General features: G+C 38.5%; 1 protein-coding gene across 1 annotated transcript in view; it reads left to right on the top strand.

The window, feature by feature from the left end:
• PARP8 (poly(ADP-ribose) polymerase family member 8) overlaps positions 1–20705 on the top strand; it is a 126626-nt gene that overhangs the window by 53199 nt on the left and 52722 nt on the right. Inside the window, exons 3-7 of the mRNA XM_074855815.1 lie at positions 3452–3489; positions 9611–9700; positions 10982–11052; positions 13494–13571; positions 18083–18177. Of these exons, the coding sequence (XP_074711916.1) occupies positions 3452–3489; positions 9611–9700; positions 10982–11052; positions 13494–13571; positions 18083–18177 (372 nt within the window). The remainder of the gene's footprint in view (positions 1–3451; positions 3490–9610; positions 9701–10981; positions 11053–13493; positions 13572–18082; positions 18178–20705) is intronic.

Raw genomic sequence — 20705 nt, 5'->3', positions numbered from 1 at the left:
AGAGATCTTTGTTAGACTGGCATATCTTGTATTGTGACAGATCAGGTGCACAGTCAGTAGGAAACAGTTTATCCTGAGTACAGTAAAATGTGCCAAAGTGTGATCCTATGTGACAATCACAGGGGAGAGCTGAGACACAAAATCAAGTTTTGTTTTGTTCAGTAGTTTTATTTCTGCTTTTTGCTTCCATAGCCTGCATATAACTAACACATGATTACAAGCCCAAGCAAAGCACCACCACCTCTCTCCGAGGGCTCAAACAAGCCATTTATTCTCCCTGCATATGAGTTTAAATACTTGTTGGAGGAATGGTCTATCTAAAAGGCTGTTTCCGCAAGAGCTTTCTCTGGCATAATACTTCAGTAATACTTCTCATAGTACATGGATCTGGGAACACTGAGGAGGAGCAGCTCAAAGATCCCAACATGCACTGAACACGTGAATTTAGATGGAAAGAAGACAATCAGACATTCCTTTTTTTTTTTTTTTTTTTTTTTTTTTTGGTGGGGGAGGGAGGTGGAACTATAATGTAAAGAGTTTCAGATTAAACACACCCAGCATAATAAACTAATAGTTCTGCAGAGTCAAGGACTAAACTAAGTTTGTTCAGTTCTTAAACTGAGTCAGTAGTGTTTCTAATCAAAACTATTGGTTTATTTTAGTTGGAAGTAAATATCCCATTTTCAGGCATTTTGTTCTTTAATTTTGGTTCACATCTCCTTTAAACACTTTCCTCTGAAGTGGCAGCTCAGGCTTATCAGATTCCATTACTATTTCCAACATAATACCATTTAATTTTGGTTTGGCAGATAGATTTTCCATTAATGCTTTTCAGATGGAGGTGACATCAGATTTTGGTGACAAATTTTTTTCTGTAAGGGGACTTTTTATTACTGGGATCACAGAATAATTGTGATTTACATGATTTTTACCTTTCCTTTTTCCTGTCTGATAATATTCATCATAGTAGTGAGACCGCTGCTAGATTCTGTGGACTCTGGGTCAGACCCTGAATTTGTTTACAGTCATTACAGGATCTGTTTCTAATCTGCATCTTCATGAACCTTTTCATTTTAGTTCCGTCTCACAAGACCTACAGTATATTTTTTTCTTATTAGTTTCCATTCAATGTCACCACAGCTGCTGTTGCCACAGATACAACATGATGAAGAAGGAAAAGCAACACACTTTCATAGGGTTTCTGCACATATGCACATAGAGTAATTACGTGGGGGGATGACTTGTGCAGACTACTTGGTCCACCTCCCACTCAAAGCAGATGTTAACTTTGAAGTCAAGTCCAGCTTCAAAGTTGGATTAGGTTGCTGACAGCCTTATCCAGTTGAAATTTGAATCTCCGCACTGATGGAAATTCTGTGATTTCCTCAGCTACTGTTCTTGTTCTCCATATGAATAACTTTTTATACATACCTGGAATTTTCCTGCTTTGCTGCAGTTTTTAAATTGGATTGAGATGTTTATTAAGTTAGAATATGGAGTGAGTTCTAGAAAGATTTTTCTTTTCTTGGAATAAAAGTACACACTTGAAGATAATCCTATATAATGATAATGAAATAAACCCATACACATCAGTAAGGGAGGCAGCAAAGAGGTTTACAAGCAGCCAGTCTAAAAGAAGAAGACTGAAGTACCTCTTTTGGTAGTCGAAGGAAGAAGTCATGGTTATAAACACATCTGGAAGGTGGCATTTTGGTAAGAACAGGCCCTTCATTAACTTCATGGGGGGTTTTTTGGTGGTTCTGTTTTGGGGGTTTTTTTGCACCACAAGGCAAAATTCTCCACACATGACTTCAATGAGATGTAACGTTTCCTTATTTTGGAATATTGCCCTATTTAAAGAAGTGATATTCTTTGCTGTGACAGATTAATTGGATTTAAATACCCTAGTCTTTAAGGAAAATGCTCCAAGATGAGGGGATACAGGTGCTGCCTATTCCAAATGTCTGAAAAATAATTAAAAGAGAAAAATCACAAAATGTTGAATTTACACAGTGATGGGATTTAATTCTGGCTTGACTGAGCCTATCAAGGGTTGTGTGGCTAAATCTGTTGTCAGCTGTAATAAACACTCTTTCTGCTTCGATTTATGTGAACATTTGCAGCTGTTGAAGAAACAGGCATCTTTGCCTCTTAGTCAAACAATACATAAAGTGAATTGTGCTAGAATAGATGATGTGCAAAAACAGGTGACAGAGCTGGGTGGTAATCGATTGACTTATGGAAGAAAGTGTGAGGGACATACTTTTTTGTATTGATTGCCTCCTACAGGTCATTAGATTGTGAAAGTGGAGCCTGTTTAACAGCAGTCCTTGAGAGGGAAAAAGAAAAAAAAATACATGGTTTTATTTTATAGTCTACCTGGAAGCTGTATTCATGTAATTTAGACAGATCCACTGAATTAATTTTCAGCAATGTACAGTACATACCAAAGTGTATTAAGAGGACTGTGCCATTCTGCTTTTGTCTGCTTAACTCACTACAGACGTGAACATGTGCCATGTATTATTTAAATGTGTAAGTTGACACATACAATTTATAGGATTTAGGACTGGGAAGAACATGAATTATACAACAGAAGGCTTTCAGCATGCTGCAGAGTTGAATGATTTTAATGCAAAATGAAGATGCACATTAACCTTAAAAAAATCAAAAGGACTTGGTCGGTAGTTAGATAACTGATCCAGACCATCATGCCCATTTGTCCTGCTCTCAGCAGTGAATTTAGTGAAGATCTCACTGGGAGGTAGGGAAAGCAAATATGAACTGAGCTGGAAGACCAGGACAGTGTGTTTATGTGACTGTTTTCTGATGAAACAGATTCAGGTAGTCCATGTAGTAAAGCTACCCTTTAGTGTGACCATGGCTCTTTCAAATTTGATTTGAACTGAGCTTGAGAAAGAGGTACAGATATCAAATAAAATTGCCACAACTGTTACAAATACGGGGTTTTGATGAGAGGAAGGAGCCCAACCCATCAAGAGCCTTTGCTGAGACTACAGGAACATACAGAAGTGCCCTAACCAGTGAGAAAGGCTTCCTACTGAGTCTTGAGTCAACCCCAGAAACCAGATGCAGGGAAAACTGGGCTTTTCTAGTTCTAGGGTTCAAAGAGCAACTTTTTTTTTTAAGCATAAGTACAGATATTGTGAAATGTTACTCTAAAGTGAATATAATACAGTCTTGATACTCTTTTTAAGAAGATTGAAATCGGGATGTGCCAGTTTAGCAAAGTGAGCTTTCAAAATGGGCATGGCGCTTTTTTTTTAGCTGAGTGCTTCAAAAGCTATCGAAATAGCCATTACCTTCTGTCCTGGAAACTGTCAGAAACCTATAAATAAACAAAAAAATACAGGATCAGGGAAAAATGTTATGCCAGCAGTTAATGTTGTTATTAATTCCGTTGTTTCTTTTTTTTTTTTCTTTTTTACAGTGTATCCTATTCAGTGCATGTCTCTGAGGATTACCCAGGTACAGTGCAACATTCCTGTCCATGACATATATGCATGTTATCGCAATTTGCTATATTCAGATGAGAATGTCTGAAAGGGTGTTGATGTCTTTCAGGTGCATCCTTGTGCTAATCATTTTCCATGAGCTAGTTTATTTTCACAGTCGTTTCTCCTTTTCAGGCTTCATTTATCAGGTAGGTCAGGGTGAGAAAACCTGCTTCACAGGTTTACAGAGACTGGAGCTTGTGATGCTTTCCGTGTCTACAGCCAACAGTGATAGGAGTGAGAAAGTGCCCAACTCCTCTTTGGCATGGTAGATAAAGCTTGATCTTTCAAGAGGCCAAGCAGTCTGGCGTGGGGCCAGCAAAGCACTTCTGCATTAGACCTTAATGAGATACTCACGTTCTTCAAGTTAAGCCTGTGGACTTGCACTGATGCTTCTCAGGGTCAGTTGGAGCCAAGGGTTTGTGTATGGGTATGTCTTTGATAATGTAAGCTTGCAAAGCTGTTCCCAGCTGCTCAGTCCTGCCTCCCTTTCACACTCTGAACTGGGTTGGCAAAATCTTTTGTGTAACCGTGTGGCCAATTTAGACGAGGGGAGTTACTCATATACAAGACAACCAGGCAAGAGCAAAAGCTAGTTTTCAGCAAGCTTATTTCCCTGATTTACTTCCCAAAGAGACTGCACAGAAACTTCACGTGGCACAGAGGTTAGCAGAGGCAGGAGAGGGAAGCAAGGATGAGGGCAGACAGGCACTGTGCAAGTAAAGGTACAGGTATTACTCTTGGATTGCACCACATTGTGTATTTTGCACCTGGGATTATGTAATAGTGTAAGTACCATGAATGATATGCAACCCTCTGGCCTTTTTTGATCTTTATCCATAACATCTCTATGATATTTCTGAAAGAAATACTTCTTGTTTCTTTTAGAATCTCTGAAGAAGTGAGGCTTTGATCTTCTTCACTATAAGCAGTAGACTATGTCTGTCCAAAACACCAGTGTGTTTGAAGCAGATATAGCGAGAAATCGACATCAACAGTGATGCTAAATACAATGGATTATGTGAAATAATAATAACAAACTTAATGAGAGACGTTTTTTTTATCGGCAAAAACTGGAGGGAAAACTGCTACTAATAATAGTCTTTTTAACATGTAGTAAGGGGAGAGACTGAGATTCGTAGTACATGCAGTCATACCAGTGATAAATTGATTTACTGATTACTCCATTGACCTGACAATGAACAGAGGGACAAACAGTTGAACAAAATCTTCATTGTACATTATTAACAGTTTACTTTATTAAACATCGCAAAACTTGATCTCTGGAAACCGTAACTAAGTGGCAATCACTGAACCAGCAGTTACACCCACGACACATGAGATCTCATCTCCTGGCAAACTCTTCTGTCTGACAGGCCTCCAACTTCCCTTACAAATGCTATTTGCAGCATGCCCTGATGGCCTACAAGCCTGAGTGACTGTGGTGGCTCTAAAACCTAGTAATATTCTCTGCCATCATCCCCTATATTTTAAAGCCAGATAGAATTTGAATATTTTACACTGCAGCTAACTTGGGAGGTGGGGGTGGGGTGGTGTAAACCAGCTGCATATGTTTACTGATTAAAATCTAACCCTTCAAGGCTTTTGAAGACCTAATTTTATTAATATCTCCAGCTTTTGCAGGATGTATGTTTGCTTTGTGATGAAGAAGTGTTTAGTGTGTTAGGAATGATAATGACTCTTTGCCATTTTACAGCTGTGGTCCTAAAAATACTCATTTTGACTTAGTGAGCCAGATTCTTTGTATCTTCTTTGTCATAAATCTCTAACTTAACTTTACTGCTAACTGTGGCTCTCTTCTCTAGCAGGTATTTTAAGGGATATTTCAGGGACATGTCAGGGTCAGGGTGCAATGGTGTCAAGTCTGGGAAGCTGTGTGCTGATGTCCTCCTCAACTGGAAAGTGATCTTCAAGTATTTTTGCTAGTTGATAGAGCAGCACATGCTCATCAAACTAAATTTCTCACAGGATAAATCTTTGCAGATCAAGGTTTAAGTCCGTTAGTGTGTAGCTATACCGAAGTTATATCCTCTGAAGATTAAGAGTGTGTAATACACAGTGGATCAAATTTGGAAATCCAGGAGAAGGCTGTCAGAGTTGATCATCATAGAATCATAGAATGGTTTGTGTTGGGAGAGACCTTAAAGATCATCTAGTTTAAAGCCCCGTGCCATGGGCAGGGACACCTTCCACTAGCCCAGGTTGCTCAAAGCCTCATCCAGCCTGGCCTTGGACACTTCCAGGGACGGGGCATCTAGAACTTCTCTGGGCAACCTTTTCCAGTGACTCACCACCCTCACAGCAAAGAATTTCTTCCTTATGTCTAACCTAAAACTACACTCTTTCAGTTACACTCTTTCATTACCCCTCATGCTGTCATGACACTCCCTTGTAAAAAGTCTCTCCTCAGACCTATAGGGTCTCCCTGGAGCCTTTTCTTCTTCAGGCTTACCAACTCTCTGAGCCTGTCCTTGTGAGGAAGGTGCTGCAGGCCCCTGATCATCTTTGTGGCCTCCTCTGGACCTGCTCGAGCAGGTCCATGTCCTTCTTATATTGGTGGCCCCAGAGCTGGACACAGGACTCCATGTGGTGTCTCACAAAAGCAGAGTAAAGGGGGACAATCACCTCCCTCGACCTGCTGGCTACACTTCTCTTGATGTAGCCCAGGATACGGTTGGCTTTCTGGGCTGTGAGCGCACACTGCTGGCTCATACCTAGTTTTCCATCCACTAATACCCCCAAGTCCTTCGCAGGGCTGCTCTCAATCCACTTTTCACCCAGCCTGTATTTGTGCTTGGGATAGCCTTGACCCATGTTCAGGACCTTGCACTTGGCCTTGCTGAACTTCATGAGGTTTGCACAGGCTCACCTCAAACTTGTCTCTCTGGATGGCACATCCCTTCCCTCCAGAGTGTCGACCGCACCACACAGCTTGGTGTCATCAGCAAACTCAATCCCACTGTCCATGTTGCCAGCAAAGATGTTAAACAGCGCCAATGTCAACACCAGACCCAGAAGAACACCACTCAGCACCGCTCTGCATTTGGACAGTGAGCCGTTAAAATAAATTGCAAGTGCATGCAATAAATATACGAAAATAGAAGAGACTAAGTTACTATACAAATGATGTTCATTCAGCCAAAAGTGATACCACCACAAGTAAATTTTAGATACTGTAAGAAGAGCTTTGGGTAATGCGTATACTCTAGTTGCCTGCATTGCTGTTATGTATGCAGCATCACCACTTCTTTGGCACTGATAACAGTGTGTAGCTATTGCTAAATTGCTTCATAAAGCATCAGAAGATTACAAACAGCTGAGCATTAAATCATACCTATGGGAACTGTAATATGACATGACAAATTTCAATAATGGAAGGTATTTGAAAGTTTCATAATTATGAGTGAAAGCTAAAATATGCTCACAGAGGCACACTGAACAACTTAATAGGAAGAGTGTTGAGACAGTAATGTCTCGAAGTTATATATACATCACTGAAATTGTGAAAATATCACTGAAAATTTTAGAGGCAGGTAATAACAGTTCCAGCAAAATATTCCTGTAACCATTTTCTCATAACATTGACACAACTGGGGAAAATAATGCTCCTAAGGAGCAGTTACAGAATATAACGTCAATGAGTAGACTAAAGTCCCATTAATATGAGTGGATCATGACTCCTGTGAGAACCATTACAGCAGGAAGCATTTTGCTAATGGATATATGTTCAGAGTGATACATGTTGGCTGCCATAAACTTGTAGAACTGCTGTTTATCCTAGTGATTTGTGGGTTACACACGTGTTAACAAAACATCCCTATCTTAGACCTCATTAGATTGCAGCAGAGATGGAGAGAACCAGTTTGGCAACAAGTAGTTTGCTGCATCCCTCCACTGAGCCCAGGCTCTAGGTCCTCCACTTAAGAGGAGAGGTGTTCCTGGGTGTAGTGTGTTAGAAAGTGGATGCTGAAGAAAGCAAACCAAAACCAGTATCTTAATTTCAGGTTTCATTAGACTGATGGAAGGAAAGAAAAAAACCCTAATGACTGCCAGATAGAAAAGGAAAACAAAAATTTGGCAGGGAAAATCATACTATCCAGCTGCCAAGAAAGAATGACAATGGACATAAAAATATAATTAAAATCTATAAAACCTGTAACTGAGCAGTCCTTTTTTCCATATATGTATATCTTGGTAATTGTCTATTCTGTACAGCACATACTGTTGTTTTTCCTAATTTTTCATACAGCAGTAAGTTGTAGCACGTGTATTTCCTTTCTGCCATCCATATATATGGTGTTAGGTATATTTACAGCCAAATGCTGGCCTCTTGTTATTCCAGCTCATTTGACTCTATAGCAGTAAGTCGCACTCCCAAACCTGGTAAAGGAATGGGCCTGTGTTGTGTATGCCCAGAGCCATCCAGCTGGCTGACACTGAAATGATGACAGCAAGGTGGAGCATGCAAACAGAAGCCAGGCAGGGGTTTGTGGAGAGAGTGCGATGCAGCTGTGCTGGAGGCATAGCTCACAGCCTGTCCTGCCGACAGACAGAAGTGGGAGAAGGAGTGAATGCTGGCAGATGGCTGAAGGGACCCTGTTTTATTCGCACGATGCTGTGGCTCTAAAACACATGCCTGTGCCAAGCGCATAGCCCAGCAGACACAGACTGAGCTGGTTGCTGTGCCCACTGGAGTGCAGTGCCCAGGGAAAAGTGGTGTCAGCCTCCTGCAGCAATTGCCTGCGTGCAATGTATGTATGTTGAGCTGAGTGCAGATCGTTCAGATTACCTCGTGGGACAGCGCAGGAGTGGAGGCAGGCAAAGGTGTGGGATAGTGTCAGACTTGGTAGATACGTGTGAATGTGGCAGAAAGGCTGTTTTCACAGGCATCAGGCTGGGAAAGCCCCACGCGTCTGCCTGTGTTCAGCAGTGCAGCTGCGAGTTTGCAAAGGCAGCGTGACGCACCTGTACGAGAAAGTGATGACAGCACCAGGGCTTCATCTTGATACAGGCTGCTAAGAATCTCTGTAATACAAAAGGATAATGTTACAGAATTTACTGCTCAATTAATATTAACATCTTTTAACATTTCACTGGAAGCACTGTGGTCAAAGGGTTTGAGATTGCAGCAGTATGCTTAAAATTACATGTGAGTTCACACACTTGCTGATGTAAGTCCAGAGTGTTCAGAATTATGATAGATCAAGTACTTGTTTCAATTCTTTTATTTGTCTCTTTATCTGTGATTATCTTAGTTGTCAGCCTTTCTCCTCTAGAACATAAGTTTCAATTCATCCCAGATCAGTAGAAAACAAAATATTATTACTTTCATAGGCAGTTCAGCAATTCAGGCAAAATTAGCTTCTGCAGATACTACATAAAAACTTGCTGTTCCTTGTATTGTTCCTAAACATTTAGTTAGAAAGCCAAAAAAAAGAGATCAGACCAAAAAAACAACACCCCTCAGCCTAATCCCTACATTTTGTAAGAAAATTTGGGATAGACTTTCCATACTCATATCCATACCTAACACTTTTGTTACGTGGGAGGAATTTTTTTTTTCCTGAATCAGGCACAAGAAAGGTTATCCACTGATTAGAAGATACTTCAAACAACCTTTATGTGACTAGGCAAAATGAGGCACAGGTATTTTGCATAACAGACTATTAACACCCAGCTCTGAATGCAGCCTTCACTCTGCAGAGCAGAGTTTTAGTGTCAGGCATAACAAAAAGCATAGAACAAATCATCGTTTTGGAAGAGGTTGGTTCAAACCCCCATAAGCCTTGTGGGATGGTTCAGAGCAGCACTTGGTGTGGTTCACAAAAGCCATGACATCAGACTCCAGGGGTTTGCTTGTATAAAATTTACGTCTGACTCTTCCATCCTTTTGGTATTTTTCTTTTTGTAGCAATCTCAAGAGAAAAAAAAATGCACCAGGAAGATGATAATGCTCGGCTTCCCTAGCCATCTGGGGAGTGGTTCATTATGGTGCAAGGGTGGGATGGGCAACATGGGAAAGAACTGACAGAGCACAACTGGGCTTCACCATGCAAGGTGTTCTTCTTTCGTAGATAACACTTATGTTTCCAGTTCTGATAATGATGAAGATGTGTTAGTTACGACAGAGCCGATTCCAGTAATTTTCCACCAAATCGCTACAGGTAATCTTATGTCCCAAGTGTTGTATCACGTTCATATTTTGTAAGGAAAGACAAGATGTTGCCTTCACTTAAACGGAGATATGTTAATGTGTGCAGCTATACAGTTTCTCACAGTTGTGCTGTAGTAAACTGTCCTACATTTCAGAATAGACGAAATTAAAATATTTCTTTTGGGGATCACCATGATTGTCTAGGCAGAATGTATTTTATTCTTTTAATGTCTTGCAGTCTGTGCTAAAGCAAGTCTCCTTGAATACAGTTAGAGGTGCTTAATACTTCCCAATTTTAAGTTTTTATGCTCACTGGCTTAAAATTGCACCAAATCTTCACCACTGCGAATGAAACAGTCTATAACTACCATCGCCTCTGATGAATTATTTCAGGAAACGACGAACAAAAGGGTTCAGCTGTTTCACTAAATTAGATTTTTTCCCAGTGATTTTGGGAACCTCTCATTTGAAATTATTTCCATACTTTCAAAAAGTATTTGATACATGAAAGGGTATGCTTTTCAGACATAGAGGCACATTTATAAAATATATAATAAAGATTTGTGCATACTCTGTAGAGACCTTTTAGATTTTAGCAGACAAATTCCCTGATGATTTCAGGCTGCAAGAGAAACTGCATAGAGCAGTCTTAATTCTGGCAGTTCTTCAGATAGGAACACTTGACTTTGCAGTCTTTTTATTATTATTACATTGCTTTAGGGCTTTTTTTGCATAACACAGAATCAGTTTGAATTCCACTGAAAAACCAATATGATCTTCAGTCTCTGATTTCATTTATACCAATGTAAATCAAGAATAATTTTACTGAAGTCAGTGCAGTGGCACCCAAACAAAAACTGGCCATTATAGTCAGAAGTTAAGATAAATTTTACTTGCAAATATTTCTATAATTTAAAAAGAAATAAAGCCTGTCATCTAAAATAGAATTAAAACCTATGTTTTGTATAAAAGATGATCTGATTTAATTTTGCTAAGGGGTTTTGATTTTTCATTCTTTTATAAGGTATACAAAAGTAATGAATGACACTAAATTGTAAATCACAGATTGGGAAGAACAAATCTCCTAGGTGGACCATCTGAGTTTCATTTCATAGTTAAAAATATGAATCTTCTGAGACATAGGAGCTTTTTAATTTTAGACTGTTGTATCGTAAACTCTTAGATGCTTTACATATCTGTAACTTTTTGTTCCTTAAGTATTTCAAGTCTGCATATGCAAAATTATTTCACATTTTTCACAGATGTTCCCTATTTTCCCTTTTCTTTTAAGAATTAAGAAAAACCAGTGATGTCAACTACTGCTTATCCATAAAATCAAAACTACAAAGGGAAAATGGAGAAGTATGTATTTCTTTTGTTTTGAGAAGTATGTATTCTTCTGTATGCCTATTTTAACGGAAGTTATTTTAAGAAACAACAGAAAATAATAAAATATGAATGTTTACCATAGATTTCCTATCAAAAGTGTGCTTGTGCGAACTGTACACATTTACACGTTTTAGATGATAATTGTAGTTCTCTGGGTTTCATGTGTGGATTAACCAGTGAATCACTTAGCTGGCATAGGGATGCTCCCATCCTAGGAAATTCGGTTTTGACGTTTATTTAATTTTTTGTTCAACAGTGGTATAGACTCTGTCTGCCCCCAAAATACAACTCTCCTGGAGAAGTAGGTTATGACGCTATTATCATTTAACCTACTCTTGCACATAGGACCACATCCCATTTATTAGCTCACTGCTTCTTTGTGTGGCCTACAACAGCCCCACTGGAGGCTTTAGACTTCTGCATGACTCTAATCACCATAAATAGTGTCTGGAGTATTAAGGCCTTCCAGTTACGGTCGTATCTGTGCTGTGCCTCTGGCATGGGTCCCTGACCAGTTTCACTGAGACATTAACTCAAGAAAGAAGTGGCACGAATGTGAAGTCTACAGTGCTTGGCAGTCTTATGGGTACAAAGAAGATACCACATAGGCTCCTACCTCAAGCAAGAAGTTGAGCATTGTATCAGGAGTTCAGATGCTTGACTTAAACACTATCTTTGGTAAGGGTGGTTGCTGAATTTCTTGATGACTGCTTTTTAGGCTCCAATCTGTATTTGATCCTGGAAAGGGGAGATAAGCATGCCCAGATAAGCTAGTGTGTATGGCTGGTTTTTTTTGACAGATGAAACCTGATTAGATATCAAAAGCTGTGCTGGAAATACTTTGCTTCTACTGCCTCATTTGTTCAGTAAACATTAGAAAAATCCAAGTGCAGGAAGAATTTACCAATTTGATTAAAAGCCTGAGATACAGTTAGCTTTTATGGGACAGAATTTGAGCTTTTATTTTGTTTTTAGTTGAACGAGGTGTTTAAATATGAAATTACTGAAAAAGAAATCCTAACACTGACCATATCTGTTGGCTAGACAGAAGCTTGATTAGGATAGTATGGGTTTGTCACTATTCTAATGTGAGAATTTCGTTTCTCTTTAGTTTGTGTTGAATTTTTATTCAGTTGAATTCTGTTTTAACACAGACTTCCCCGTGAGCTAAGGTTATTCTAAACCAAAGAAGACTAAAGTCACTTTGTTTCTTTTCAGTGAAATAGAAGCAGAAATTATTTTTATGCCTTGGAGAAAATTGCTGTGAAATTGGCTGAAATACAGTTTTTGTCATATGTATACGAATAGAGCAGAAATTTAGAGGCAAAGGTAGGGAAATGCGATTAGAATGTCTGACCATAGAAATTGGTGCTAAGGTTATATTTGACATTTTTGAATATATGGGATTTAGGGGTAACTTCTATTCTTTGATTCATATATCTGATTTCTATTCCATTATGGCAGTTCTGTGCCAGACATAAATACAAAATAAGCAATAAGTACATCATGTTCAGGTTGAAGTGAAAAATTATGATTTTAGCAGGTGTTCTTTGGGGGATCCTTGTCAACATAGGCCCTGGTAATAACACATGGATTGTGGGAAACAAGAATTAATATTGTCAAGCAATTACATAATTATAAGTAAAGGTTCCATTGGTGGGAAGCAGAATATAACACTTCAGCTCATGCTGAGTTGCAGTCTGTACCAGGATCAGTTCTATTTACTTGAGTGCAATTATTCACAGAGCAGCCTATTTAGAGCAGGTTTTACTTGGGCAAGCATATTACTTTCTAATCCTTAATTTTCAAAGTCTCAGAATGGAGCTAGTAAGAAAATTAAGTTTGAACTTTTCTGGCAACAGGCTGGAACTTCTGTTAAAAATAATAATTAAGCAGCAACATGTCAGTTTTTCACAGAAAGGAAGTTAAGAGATCCCATGCTCGAACTTGAATTATTTCCTTAAATTATTGGAATTGATTTACCAGAATAAAGTAAATTAAAATTTTATTAGGTCACTGAAACACCAAATTAATTAAGTCCTGAACCTGTCTTGGCAGGTAAATTACTATTTGTTTAGCAGAAGCACAGAGTGAAGTATCCCCACATAGTCTGCTGAATTCCTCAGTTCCTTTAAATAGCCCACTGTGTCTGTAGCCAGACAAAGTATTCTCTCTTCAACATATATTCAGGGTGTTTTTATGTACCCAATTAGTAGGTGCTTGCTTTGTCTGATATTTCACTATTCTTAAAACAGGCCCTTAATACTTTTCTGGAAAAATAGTAGCAAAAAATCTCTTAATAAAGGGTGCTATGAGCTTATTTGTAAAAGCAAAATTCCTGTAGTTATAAATAGAACTATAAATGCAAGACAGCATATCATCTGTATCACTGTTAACTCTGCTTTTCCATTAAGGAGTCACGGCACAACAGCACAGTTGAAGAAGACTCTGAAGGAGATAATGATTCTGAGGAATTTTATTATGGCGGACAGGTAACAGGAAATTTTTGCAGAAATTTCAAGAAATTCATATTTGAAAGCTTCTGTTATTCATTCCATTATAAATTTATGACAGTAATTAATTTCTTATATTTTATTCAACATCAGAATGTTATGTGTATATATACATAGTATTTTATAGTGGAAATATTGAATATGTTATACTGTGTAATTATATCAAATTTAAAATAATTAGTATGTTTACATTTGCAAAGCTGTAAGAATAGAAGAAGCAAGTACTTTTCAGAAGTTTGAAAATAGAAGCCAGTTGCTTACTTCCAGGAAATAGATATTCATGCTTTAAAGCTTATTCCATTATTGAAACATATGGGAAGTCAGGCTGGATCCAAATCTGTTTCCTTCTGGAGGACTAACATTTTGTAAAGTCAAGACCACTGCAATTTAATGGTAAAAATGGTTATTACAACACACTTTTGATCTAGGCAATAGTCCATTCTTTTTCTGAGCATTACAGTTAAACTTGCCTTGAAAAATGCTGCATATTTTTAGATGAATGTACTGCTCTGTGCGTTTCCCTCAGCAGAATTAGTTATTATTACATTCTCTTATATATTGGGAAATAAAATCTCTTAATCTCCTTTCCTTTTGCAATGTCAATAGAGCACTTCACGCTACTAGTCTCTTTGTTCAGATTTTTCTTACCTTTTAGTCTAACTATTGCCCCAAAGGAATCATTCCTCACTTATGTTATTAAAGCTGTTTATTTCGATGGACGTTTTAACGTATTACAGTTCCTGTTTATGAAAGTTGTCCCTGCCTCAGCCTTGAGGCTGAAGCCATCCGTGCCCTGGGTGCAGAGCCAAGGCTGCAGGAGCATGCCAGCAGTGCCAGCCGGTTGGGTCGGTGCAGAGAGTGTGGGATGCTGATGAGAAGGACATCGCTGAGCCTCTTATCTTGCAGAGCCAACAGCGTGGTGGGATTTGAACACAAAATACATGTTGAGGTGCTTTACTCTAAAAAAAAGCACACCCCAAAAAGCTATTAAAACTGATATTGAAACTGGAATTGAAAGAATGTATTTTCAGTGTCAGAAATAACTGACATGGTGTATTGACTCATGTTCACTTTAGAAATGACTGCAGGAATTGCCTCCCTTTAGGGACGCCAACTCCTACAGCCCCACAGAGCACTGGGCAGGACTGTGTACAGATTCTTCAGTGCAAAGAGCGATGCCTTATTTTAATCTGCCTGAGAGGAAGAATCTTCTGGTTTTGCCCTGTAGTGATAAGTTGTGTGTACTGGCTCCATTTTTCAACCCTCAGAAAGGGCAGTAACCTCAACATGAAGAAAAAGGCAGCAAACAGCTGGGAGTGCTTATTTCTTGAATCAGTGCTAGTATGTTTGGTAAAGGATGCCTGCCAGTGTTCAAATGAATGAGTAATTATTAATGCTGCCTATGAGATATGAACACAGAGAGCACCACATCATTTTGCAAGGTGTAAAAAAGCTGTGTAGTAGGCAGTACTGGTTAGAATTTAGTTGCCTTATATTTGAAGTGGAAACTACATTATATTGCATTGTCATTTTTTTAAGGTAATACATTTAATTGAAGGAATTATAACTGGCAAAAAATATAATTAGATCAGCAATAAAAATAAAATATCAGATGATTGTGAATGTCTTGAGTGTAGAATATTCAAAAAGCAAAATAAGGAGAGTAAACAAAGACATCATAGAAAGTATATGTAATGAGAGAAAAAAGGAAATTTTTAATTTAAGATTTCATGGTCAAAAAGACAAAATTCTTAAGAAGATCTGTACAATTAAAGAAAATATTGGTGACTCAGAAAATAAATAGCAAATCAGGTAATGAGCAAAGCTCATCAAGAGATAAAGAATAGTCCTTTTTCAAATAAAGTGGTTGTAGGAGTTACTACCTGGTGAGCACCAGGTGTATTGGGAAGACAAAATAATTGACTCTATATGTGGGGAACAAGCAAGGCAAGCTGCTTCATTTGAGACAAATGTGTCCTGTGCCCACAGAGAAATGGGACAAAAAAAATGACTTCAACAACTAGAGAGAAAAGATGCCAGTGTAATTGTGTGCCAATACGGTTGGAAAAGGTGGATAAATCTTAACATTTCTAAGTAATTACAGCTGGAAAGACAAGAGAGCATCTGATGATGAAACAAATATCATGGGAGATGGTAAATGGCAATTGGTGGGCAGTGAAAACAAGATATGACCTTTTGGTCATAAATAAAATGTTTGTATCCACTTCCTAGGCACCTGCTTGTAATCCTGCCTAAGGATTTAATGGATAAATACTTCAAAGTAGCTAAGTGATTCAAAAGCCTAAACCCTATTGATTTTCAATGGGATTTAGGTTTGTAAATCACTTAATCTCCTTTAAAAATGCAACCTTTTGTCATTATGTGGGACAAAATAATCTGAATCAGGTCTCAGATTAAAAACTGAGACTTTCTAAACACAGACCTTTCAGACACAGCAAAGTTATCAGATTTTTTAGCTTTTCTATTCACTTTCTCTGGGACTCTTGGTTAATTCTTGCTTTGAATCTTTATCTTCTACATTTGCAAATGAGAGCAGGAGATTGAAACAGTAATACCACTGCCTTTGGTGCTCTCTCTCCCTCTCTCTTGTGCTTCAGTTACAGGACATACTCACAAATGCAGGTATACAAAACTCTGACAGTCTCCTCTGCATACATCAGTATGTGTGTGGCACTAATTCAGGAGTGGAAAATACCATACTGTGCTCTTACAATTTGCCAAAACACTGGTTTGTTTTCTTTTTGAGTTCATAACCTCTTAACTGTGAGAAAATAAATTGCAGAAAGCATTAGGTTGAGCATTTCAGTGTTCTGCATAGTGTTCCTTTTGGATTTAACTATTTTTGATACATAAGACTGGCTAAAAAAATGTGGTTTAGGACCGACAAAGGTGGCGAGTACACCAGGCTACTATTTGTGAAATGATTGCTGTCCTCTTTTTGGAAGCAGGACAGCAATTATTTATGCATCATTAAAGAATTAATCTTTGAGTAATGAGCATGTAAAAAGGATTGGTTTGCTCCTACCTAAAGTGAAAAAAAAAATTATAATAAAGGTTTTCTTCCCATGCTCTTCTACTTGGAAAATTGTCCTGATATGCCTGCCCAAACAAGGGAGGGATATTTGGCTTATACCTTTCTGATCATGAATATCTTTGATATCTCTGATAAACACATGCCCATGCTATGCTCATGAATTCTGTGCCTTGTAGTTGAAGAATTCTAAGTCTAATCAGATTATTCTTTGCTGATTTTCACATGTAAAAATTGATCAGATGATTATTATTTTAATTCTATTGAAATTTATATAATTAGCTTGAAAAGTACATCTCTAGATATCAGAGCTGAAAGTGTCACAGCGCTGGTCTCCTACAGATTTGGATGTACAAACCATAGATACGTTTCTGCAATAGCAAGAATTCTCTGCAGGAATTCCTGTATAAGGAGATATATACATGTGTCTAAAGGGATAAATTACACTCTTGTGCTTTGCTCTCTGAATTTGTCAAAGGTACAAGCCAAATCCTACTCTCATTTCTGAATCTGTCCAAATCTAGGGAGTTCACTGACTTTCATGGAATTATTGTAAAGGAGTAGAATTAAGTTCACACAATCAGGAGCATATTGCTTAATGAGAAGGTAGTAATAGACCGTGAATAGATTTTTACAAGCCTAAAGAGGTATTTCGCTTCTTGTAGAAGATAGGAGGATATTAATTATTTTGACTTCATACAGACAGACCAAACCAGCTCACAAGTTCTGCATTGTATTGTAAGCCCTAACATAACTTTTTCCATATTTCATGTAGAGTTTGAAAAAATGGGGTTGATGTCTGAATAATTATTTCTTTACACCTTCTCTGGTAAAATACTTAAAATGGGAACATGTTCTTTAATATTTAATTTTTTTTTCATCTGATATAATTGCACTAGTGGATAGAATACAGCCAGTGGGTAGACTGAAAATGTCATTTAGATGCTGAGACACTTGACATATAGAATAGTTTTCATGCTTTGCTTGTTGAGTCCAAGCCATTCTGTGTGTAATATATATGAAAGTGTAACAACAAGCAAGAGGGAGAAACCCTTTGTCCTGTAGTGGTTGGACTGGGATGTTATGACTGGGGAGATGTGGTTCTCCTGCTTAACAGTCTTAAAATGCCCAAGTGTCCCAGAACAAACCCCAGGACAAGACAGGACAGAGGGGTGACTCTTTGCAACTTCTCTTCCCACAAACAGGAGAGGGTTCCTCAAAAAATTTTGATGCAGAAGTGCCTGCTTTGCAAATAAATCTCTTTGCTTAGCAGAGCTAGACCACCTGAGTGCTTCAGCTTATCAACACAGTGTCCTTTCTGAGCGTGGCATTAAGGAATCTATGCAGCACGTTTTGCAGGAGGAACTTTCAAGAGCCTAGATCAGGTGCCAGTAATGAAATAAATAAGAACTCCTAGGATATTTTTTTCCCTCGGTAGGTTAGCTATGATGGAGAACTTCACAAGCACCCACAGCTGGAGGCTGATTTGACAGCAGTGAGAGAGATCTATGGACCTAATGCAGTATCTCTCAGGTATGTCATTGACCTTTTGGTATTGTGGAACCTTTAACGTTTTGGAGATTGAGTTCCTTGTGGACCTTCCCTGACTACCAAAGCACGAGTCTCTTCTGGTGATTACTGCATATTGTGTGGCAAAAGGAAGGAGCACTGCTGGCTAGCAGTAATGCTGGTTTTGTTTTTTCTTTTTTTGTGGTTGAGTACTGATACAACTGGCAGTGCCGAGAACAAGCCCTGAAAGCCAGCTCTAAAACATCATTGTCTTTTGCAGTTCATCCAGTGTTTGATCAGGCTGATGTATTTTATTGAAAATTACTACTCAGCATTACTCTTAAACCCTTGTTAAACTCCTTTTCTATCATACTCTGTCACTTGCCCTGGAGGTGAACAAGAGGAATGATAAGAGATCTAGTAAACGTTTTCCATTGGGAAAGATTGAAGGAATTGGTTTTGTCTAGTCTGGAAAAAAGAGAACGAGAAGACATACAACAGTTCTTCCAAAAAAAGCTGTGCAGATTGGAGGAATGATCAAATGTTCTCTATTGTCATCATGAGAGAGACAATAAGAAACTAGCTGTGTTAGCAACAAGCAAGAATTTTATTAGACTTAGGAAGGCTTTCTAATTGTGGGAATCTAAAGTATCCTACGCAGGGAAGTGGTGGAACCTCAGTCAGAGGTGGATTGCAAAGAGTAATTACACAAAAATTCTGTTGGGTGTATATAAACTTGCATAATTCCTCCATAGGGCATAGCTGTATGATACTTTTAGTACACTTTAGGTCTTTTATAACTTCATTTTCCATCTATGTAATCTTAATAATTTCATAAAAACAACAGGTGGGCAAAATGTAACAGACCTGTCAGATGTGTTACAAAGAAAATACCAAAGTTGTCATACAAAAACAAGTAATAAAATACAGAGAAGATAATAACCTTAGGCATACATATATTGCACATAACAATTTCCGTTAACCTCTAAACAATAAGCTCTGTTATATTTGTCTAAGAAGAGAGAGCATGTCTACAACTATGGTGTACTATACCTTTTCAAATTAAGTGGAAATTTCATTACATTTCGAGAACCTGGGGAATTGAAATCCAAATAGTTGTATATGGATTTAGGAAATTAATGAGATAAATGTTTAGTTGCCAAACTGATAACTGAAATTGAGCATACCTTGATAATAGGCTCCCTCAGGCTCCTAAAATTGAAACATGATGTGTAACCTTTCAGAAACTTTAATGCATCTAATTAATTGAATCAACTGTTTCATTGGAAGCATTGTAATCTCCTTGAGCTCACTGTAGTAGAAATTGGCATCTGTGGCTGCTCTTGGCATGTGGAAAACTTTAATGCTTCTTCCACTCTGTTGCATTTGAAAATACTTATAAATTCTTTGAAATTAGAAACACAGCACCAAGCATTCGGTTTCATCCCTCTCCTGCAGCTCCACTTCTCTGTCGAGAGAGAAGTTTGTCTGACAGTGACACACACTAAGATGCATATTTCCTAGACAGCTGACCCTCTTTTAGTAGTCTCTTGCTGTCACAGAGTCAACTGTACATATAAAAGTGAAATGCCTATACCTGCGTGCTTTTCACCACTGCTGTTTGAAATCTGTCCACCAAAGCTGTGAGAAAGACCTCTGGACCAACTGATCCAAACTCTTCAGTATCTATATTGCATATGCATTGATGCCAGAGGACCTCTGGGAGCTCCAAAATCAAGAGTCATTGTAGCCATGGAGCCACTGTACGTGGAACCATGTTGGGCAGCAGATCATAAGCTGCAGGTGCTGGGAGAAAGCATGATTTCTTCCTCCCTTTCAGCTTTCAGAAGTAAAACTAGAGTCAGCATAATGTCTAAAATCCATTTTCTAGGGTGATAATGGAGTAGGGTAAAAGGGATTTCCACGGTTAACTTATTTTTATCCTATCCTTTCTTCCACTAATACTTCTGTGTTTCATTAGTTCAACTATGTTTCTGTTTAATTTATAAAATGAGGCTTGTTCACGGCCTTTTGAATCTCAGTCATGTGAGCAACACCAGCCTGTGTTCATAAATATTACTTCAGAGTTCATAACAATTTGTTCTTTGGATCTTCTGGAAAATTAACAAAAAATCTGAGGCCACTGTTGTGTAGGATAGTGGCTGAGCTATTCAGTGGGTGGAAGATTTCACTGTTTCAAAATCAGGTCTTCAGTGAGCTGTAGGACGTCAGCAAGCGCTCGTACAGCTCTGGGTGAGCAGACCCTGGAGCAGCAGTTAAGATGGCTGGAAAGTCTCCAGGTAACACAGCCCTGGCCAGCCGTTTACCTGCCCTGTGTGTGCCGTGTGTGGACGCATCTGATCTAGAGAGAGACTTTGGGTTTTCTCTTACCAGAGAGAACCATTGGGATGCTGAGGCAACCCTCCACCAAACTTCACAGGAGGTTAAAGCATTTCTAATGCTAGCTAGGTCCTACCATGGGCTGAGAGGCCAGTTTGGTAGGAGATAGTTACATTCACAAAAATATTTTTGTATTTCAGAATGACCTTCTC

The sequence above is a fragment of the Strix uralensis genome, chromosome Z (assembly GCF_047716275.1).
Source record: "Strix uralensis isolate ZFMK-TIS-50842 chromosome Z, bStrUra1, whole genome shotgun sequence".
NCBI classification, from domain to species: domain Eukaryota; kingdom Metazoa; phylum Chordata; class Aves; order Strigiformes; family Strigidae; genus Strix; species Strix uralensis.
The sequence above is the reverse complement of the archived record's forward strand: the minus strand, read 5'-3'. Positions and strand labels throughout refer to the sequence as shown.